The sequence below is a fragment of the Myotis lucifugus genome, unplaced genomic scaffold, assembly GCF_000147115.1.
Source record: "Myotis lucifugus unplaced genomic scaffold, Myoluc2.0 scaffold_2318, whole genome shotgun sequence".
NCBI classification, from domain to species: Eukaryota; Metazoa; Chordata; class Mammalia; order Chiroptera; family Vespertilionidae; genus Myotis; species Myotis lucifugus.
In genome coordinates, this window is record NW_005873366.1 from 4,428 (window position 1) to 9,954 (window position 5,527).

Here is a 5,527-nt window from a genome sequence, read left to right on the forward strand (position 1 = left end):
TGTGTGGGGAGCACGTGTGTGTGGGGAGCACACGTGTGTGGGGAGCGGAGATATTGTTGGAGGGGTGCATCTCGGGAGACGGTGCCCGCCCATCCTGCAAACACTGAGCTCACACATCTGCTAAAGACGAAGCGACTACAGTAAAGGGCCACTTGTCCGCCAGAGCGGGGACCAGTGCCGCCGCTCTCCCCAGGCCTCAGTTTGTGCAGCTGTGAAGCGGGGGCACTGGCGTCCTCTCCTCCCTCACGGCTCTGCCCTCTGTGTTCCAGGTACTCCTTCCAGGACGAGGAGGACATGTTCATGGTGGTGGACCTGCTGCTGGGCGGGGACCTGCGCTACCACCTGCAGCAGAACGTGCACTTCCCCGAGGGTGCCGTGAAGCTGTACATCTGCGAGCTGGCGCTGGCGCTGGAGTACCTGCAGCAGCACCGCATCATCCACAGGTGAGGCTGCGCGGGGCAGCGCCGAGGGGCCTGCGGGAGCCGGCTGCAGGGGTGTTTTCCCACGCGGGGTGTGTGGGAGGCCGCTGCAGGGGTGTTTTCCCACGCGGGGTGTGCGGGAGCCGGCTGCAGGGGTGTTTTCCCACGCGGGGTGTGCGGGAGCCGGCTGCAGGTGTGTTTTCTCATGGGGGGTGTGCGGGATCCGGCTGCAGGTGTGTTTTCCCACATGGGGCCTGTGGGAGGCCGCTGCAGGTGTGTTTTCCCACGCGGGGTGTGCGGGAGGCCGCTACAGGGGTGTTTTCCCACGCGGGGTGTGGGGGAGGCCGCTGCAGAGGTGTTTTCCCACACGGGGTGTGCGGGAGGCCGCTGCAGCGGTGTTTTCCCACGCTGGGTGTGTGGGAGCCGGCTGCAGGGTTGTTTTCTCATGGGGGGTGTGCGGGAGCCAGCTGCAGGGTTGTTTTCCCACATGGGGCCTGCAGGAGGCCGCTGCAGGGGTGTTTTCCCACATGGGGCCTGTGGGAGGCCGCTGCAGGGGTGTTTTCCCACTCGGGGTGTGCGGGAGGCCGCTACAGGGGTGTTTTCCCACTCGGGGTGTGCGGGAGGCTGCTGCAGCGGTGTTTTCCCACGTTGGGTGTGTGGGAGCCGGCTGCAGGTGTGTTTTCTCATGGGGGGTGTGCGGGAGCCGGCTGCAGGGTTGTTTTCTCATGGGGGGTGTGCGGGAGCCAGCTGCAGGGGTGTTTTCCCACGCGGGGTGTGCGGGAGGCCGCTACAGGGGTGTTTTCCCACGCGGGGTGTGCGGGAGGCCGCTGCAGCGGTGTTTTCCCACGCTGGGTGTGCGGGATCCGGCTGCAGGGGTGTTTTCCCATGTGGGGTGTTTTGGAGCTGGCTGCAGGGGTGTTTTCCCACGCGGGGTGTGCAGGAGGCAGCTACAGGGGTGTTTTCCCATGTGGGGTGTGTGGGAGCCGGCGGCGGGCCAGGGGTTTCCCACTGACAGTGCACGGAGACCATAAAAAATAGTGCGCTTCAGTCCTGCTCACCGTGACCTGCCTCGAGGCGCAGGCCCACTGCCTGTCACGGGGGGACCTGCGTGGTCCCCGCTGCGAGCTGGTGCCTTTGGGAGGCTGGCGTGTTCTGTCCCTCCCGTCCCAGTTACAGAGACCACGTGCGGTGAGGTGGGGGGACGGGTTCTGCTCTGTCCCTCTCCCCGCTCGCCCCAGGAACCCACGCCGTGCATCTCGGAGGGTGTCTTCCTGGTGGGGAGCTGCAGGGCTGTGGGGATCGGATGATAACCTCAGGCTGCTGTGAGGATGAGAGAGAACGGACCGCGTGCCGCGTTTGGGGTGTCCTGTCCCCGTCACGGGGTCCATTTGTTGTGTTTCCCCATCACTTCCCTTCTCGGAGAGTCTGGCAAGGCAGATAAAACCGACTGAAATATTCATTAAGTAAAACCCAGTTTGCGTCCATCGGTTATGCTAATATGCATGCTTACTAGTCCTTTGGTTGCTATCTAACCGCCCCCCCTGCCATTTGTGGGGGCTTGTCCCGGGTGGGAATGTCTGGGAGGGGGGTGTCAGGCAGGGAAAAAGGAGACATGTAAAATTTTAGACAGTAAAAAAAGGAAAATAAAAATAAATAAAAGAAAAAAAAACACCAAGTGTGGAGCCTGGCTGTGCCGCTTGCTGTCCGAGTCAGAGGAACAAGCTTGGAAGTCCCTTCAGGCCTCGTTTTCTTGATCTTCACGACGAGACGAGCATGCGTCGCTCCCAGGCTGGTGGTGGAGGCGAGATGAGATGACGTCTAAGATGCTTAATGCCTCGGAGGTGCAGGGGGCATGAAGGGCCTGGTCACCTGGCCCAGGTGGCAACTCACACGGCATCAGCTGTACCCCACTTCTTGGTGGCCTCTTTGGGAAGTTTTGCAGTGAGTAGCAGGGCCTGGCATTTCACAGAGCTGGACTCGGGTCCAAGCGCTGGCCTTGTCTTTGTTGAAGTTGAGGCCAAGTTCCCAGGCTGCTCAGTTCGGAAGGCAAATCAGGGTGAACAGTATCGACAGTGGCCCTGGTGATGGCTGCCGTGGCACACGGACCGAGGGACAGGTTCCAGCAGGTGCCTACGTGTGCCACACCGTTCACGCCTCACAACCGCCGGGTCTGCTGACCCCACTTGCGCTGCAGACGGGCGCGCAGATGCGGCAGATGGTTCGGAACAAGAGCACGGAAAAGCGAGAGGACAGTGGACTGACCCCATGAGAGAGAGATGAGCTCCAGAAGGGCTTGCATTTGGGGAAGAAGGACAAGGGGTTGGGAACAGGGCACCAGCAGGAGAAAAGGAAGTGTGGAAGCAGAGGGTGGGGCGCGGGTTCTGGGGAGTTTGATGAATGAGTAAGGCTGGAGCTGCCGGGCCCTGGCCCCCTGGGTCCTGCCACCTCCATCCGGTAGTTCATCTCCTGGAAGCCCTGGTACCATCTGTTCTCTCCGCAGGAGCCTTGACACTCGGGGCCAACAGGTGTCGGGCCCCGCGCCTGGTTCTGCATCTGAGATATTGTCACCCCGTCTGTATTGGCGTCCTACCAAGGAAATTGCCCTTAATCTAATGTTCCTTCCTCTGCGAGGCCCACAGATCCAGAATGTTTAAAAAGGAGATGAGAGTCCTGCTCTCGTGTTTCTGGGTCAAGAGACTCTTTAATAAGATTCGGCTTCACTCCTGTCATTACAATAATAACGGCATCTCCCCGCCTGGAGCCCAGCGCCTCAGCAGGAGAGGGGCGTCCGCAGACTCGCTTCCCGCTCTCCCTGAATCCACTTGGACTCCACAGGCGCTTCCGCTGTGGCGCTGAGCTTCGGCCGTGAGCCCCATAAAGTGAAGGTTGGCTTTAGCACAGGGGAGCCCCTTCAGGACCTGAGACCCGAGGTCTGGACCCGAACCCTCATCCCTCCCGTCCGAGGTCTGGACCCTCGAACCCTCACCCCTCCCGTCCGAGGTCTGGACCGTGAACCCTCATCCCTCCCGGGTGCTCACCGGATGCTGAGTGTTTTGCTCGCCCGATTGGGACATGGGACGGGAGCTGAGTGGGGTCGGCCCGCGGAGCCAGGAGGCGCTTTTGGAGGCGACAGCTTTGGAGCTGAGACTTGCAGCAGGAGTAGGCAGCAACCGGGAAACGGAAACAAGACGGAACCTCCGTTTCTGAGTGCTCAGGGCTATCACTTGCCCGTCCACCTGGGTCAGAACCAGTAGGATAGACACATGCATCATGTACAGGTTACAGAGGCGGCAGGTTCCAGGAGCTGCCGGGGAGTCCTCACACGGGGCATCCAGTGAGTTGTCGCGTGGCTCCTGTCCAGCACCCAGCCAGGGCCCAGCCAGCGCCCAGCCAGCACCCACCAGGGCCCAGCTAGCGCCCAGCCAGAACCCAGCCAGGGCCCAGCTAGCGCCCAGCCAGAACCCAGCCAGGGCCCAGCCAGAACCCAGCCAGGGCCCAGCCAGTGCCCAGCCAGAGCCCAGCCAGGGCCCAGCTAGCGCCCAGCCAGAACCCAGCCAGGGCCCAGCCAGAACCCACCCAGCACCCAGCCAGAACCCAGCCAGTGCCCAGCCAGAACCCAGCCAGGGCCCAGCCAGTGCCCAGCCAGAGCCCAGCCAGAACCCAGCCAGCACCCAGCCAGAACCCAGCCAGGGCCCAGCCAGCACCCAGCCAGGCCCCAGCTACAGCCCAGCCAGAGCCCAGCCAGCTCAAGACCCAGGGGGGTGGTATTTCAGTTCAAGTTCAAAGGCAGTCGTCTTGCAAACAGTTCTCTCACAAGGGGGAAGGTCAGCCCTTTTGTTCAATTCAGACCTTTCACTGATGGAGGAGGCCCACCCACATTAGGGAGGGCGACTGCTCTACTCAGCACTGATTTAAATGTTAGTCTCATTCAAAACACCCTCACAGACATCCTGGAATAACGTTTGACCAAATATCTGGGCACCTGTGGCCCAGGCAAGTCGATGCATTAAAATTACCTATCACACCATCTACTCACAATCCCCACTAGGGTGGCTGGTCTGGGGGTTGAGCTGGAATTGTGACTGGTGGCGCCGAGATCTGTGGAGACCACGGCTGCGCAGCAGGCGACAGCCACATGGTCTTTCCCGCTCCTGATGCTTCCGCCTCGGAAGGCGCCTTGCTGGGCCCTGCCTCCCTCCAACTCGGAGCGCCTCCGCTGATCAGCGATTTGGAAAGATTTACCAGCCACGCCTGCTCGGCTCTGCCCTCAGCACGTGCTCTGCCCTCTGCGCTGTGCATCTGACCCTGCAGCTCCTCTCCATGTGGACGGACCCTCCTGGCCCCGAGTTGCCCGTAGCAGGTGGCTGTCTCCTGGTTCCCAGGCCCAGGTCCCCGGCCCTCGGCCCTCCTGCAGAGCCTCGCCCTCCGACTTGCCCTCTCCCAGCAAGAAAGCGGACATGTTGACCTCTAGCTGTGCTTTTGTTTTATTCCTCCAAGTCATCTCACCCAGCTGGGAGGATTGGCGCTGTTTGCTGTTTGCTGTCCACTCAGATACCCCGACATTACACTCAGGTTACTAAGAGGTGAGCTGTGGAGGTTGAAGTTCAAGATAATCTGGAGAAAGAAGATTCCCAGAGTGGCAGAGAAAGTGTTGATGAAGGAAGTCAGAGGCCCAGGGCCAAGCCTAGACCTGAACCCCCGCACAATGACAGAGGCGGAAAGGGGCGGCAAAGGACCAGGCAGGGGAGATCCCGGCTGCACACACAGCCGCTCACGGGACAGGAGCTTCTGGAAGATGGGGGTGGGGGGCAGAGATCCACGTTTCCCAACTCACCACCACCCCAAGGTCCAAGCCCAGGGCACATCCTGCATCTGTCCATCCCCCGAGTGAGCCGGTCTGCAGAGAAGCAGTACCAGTAAGTCTTACACGTCTGGGCAGCCTGTGGCCCAGTCCCGGGGACACAACATTGACCGTCACAAGCCCTAAGTCCATGACTGTGTCCTTGTAAGAGAGAGGAAAGGACGCACGGACACACAGAGGCGAGAAGGCCATGAAGACAGACAGAGGCAGGGACTGGCGTGAAGTGGCCACAAGTCAGGGAATGCTG

At 61.1% G+C, this 5,527-nt stretch overlaps 1 protein-coding gene across 1 annotated transcript in view; it reads left to right on the top strand.

Annotated features, from left to right (window-relative positions):
• Positions 1 to 269: 269 nt before the first annotated feature.
• The window catches only part of LOC102421069 (serine/threonine-protein kinase 32B), a gene marked incomplete at both ends in the record, with an annotated part of 20,755 nt that continues 15,497 nt past the window's right edge, over positions 270 to 5,527 (top strand). The window contains one exon of the mRNA XM_023749007.1: positions 270 to 443. Within this exon, the coding sequence (XP_023604775.1) occupies positions 270 to 443 (174 nt within the window). The remainder of the gene's footprint in view (positions 444 to 5,527) is intronic.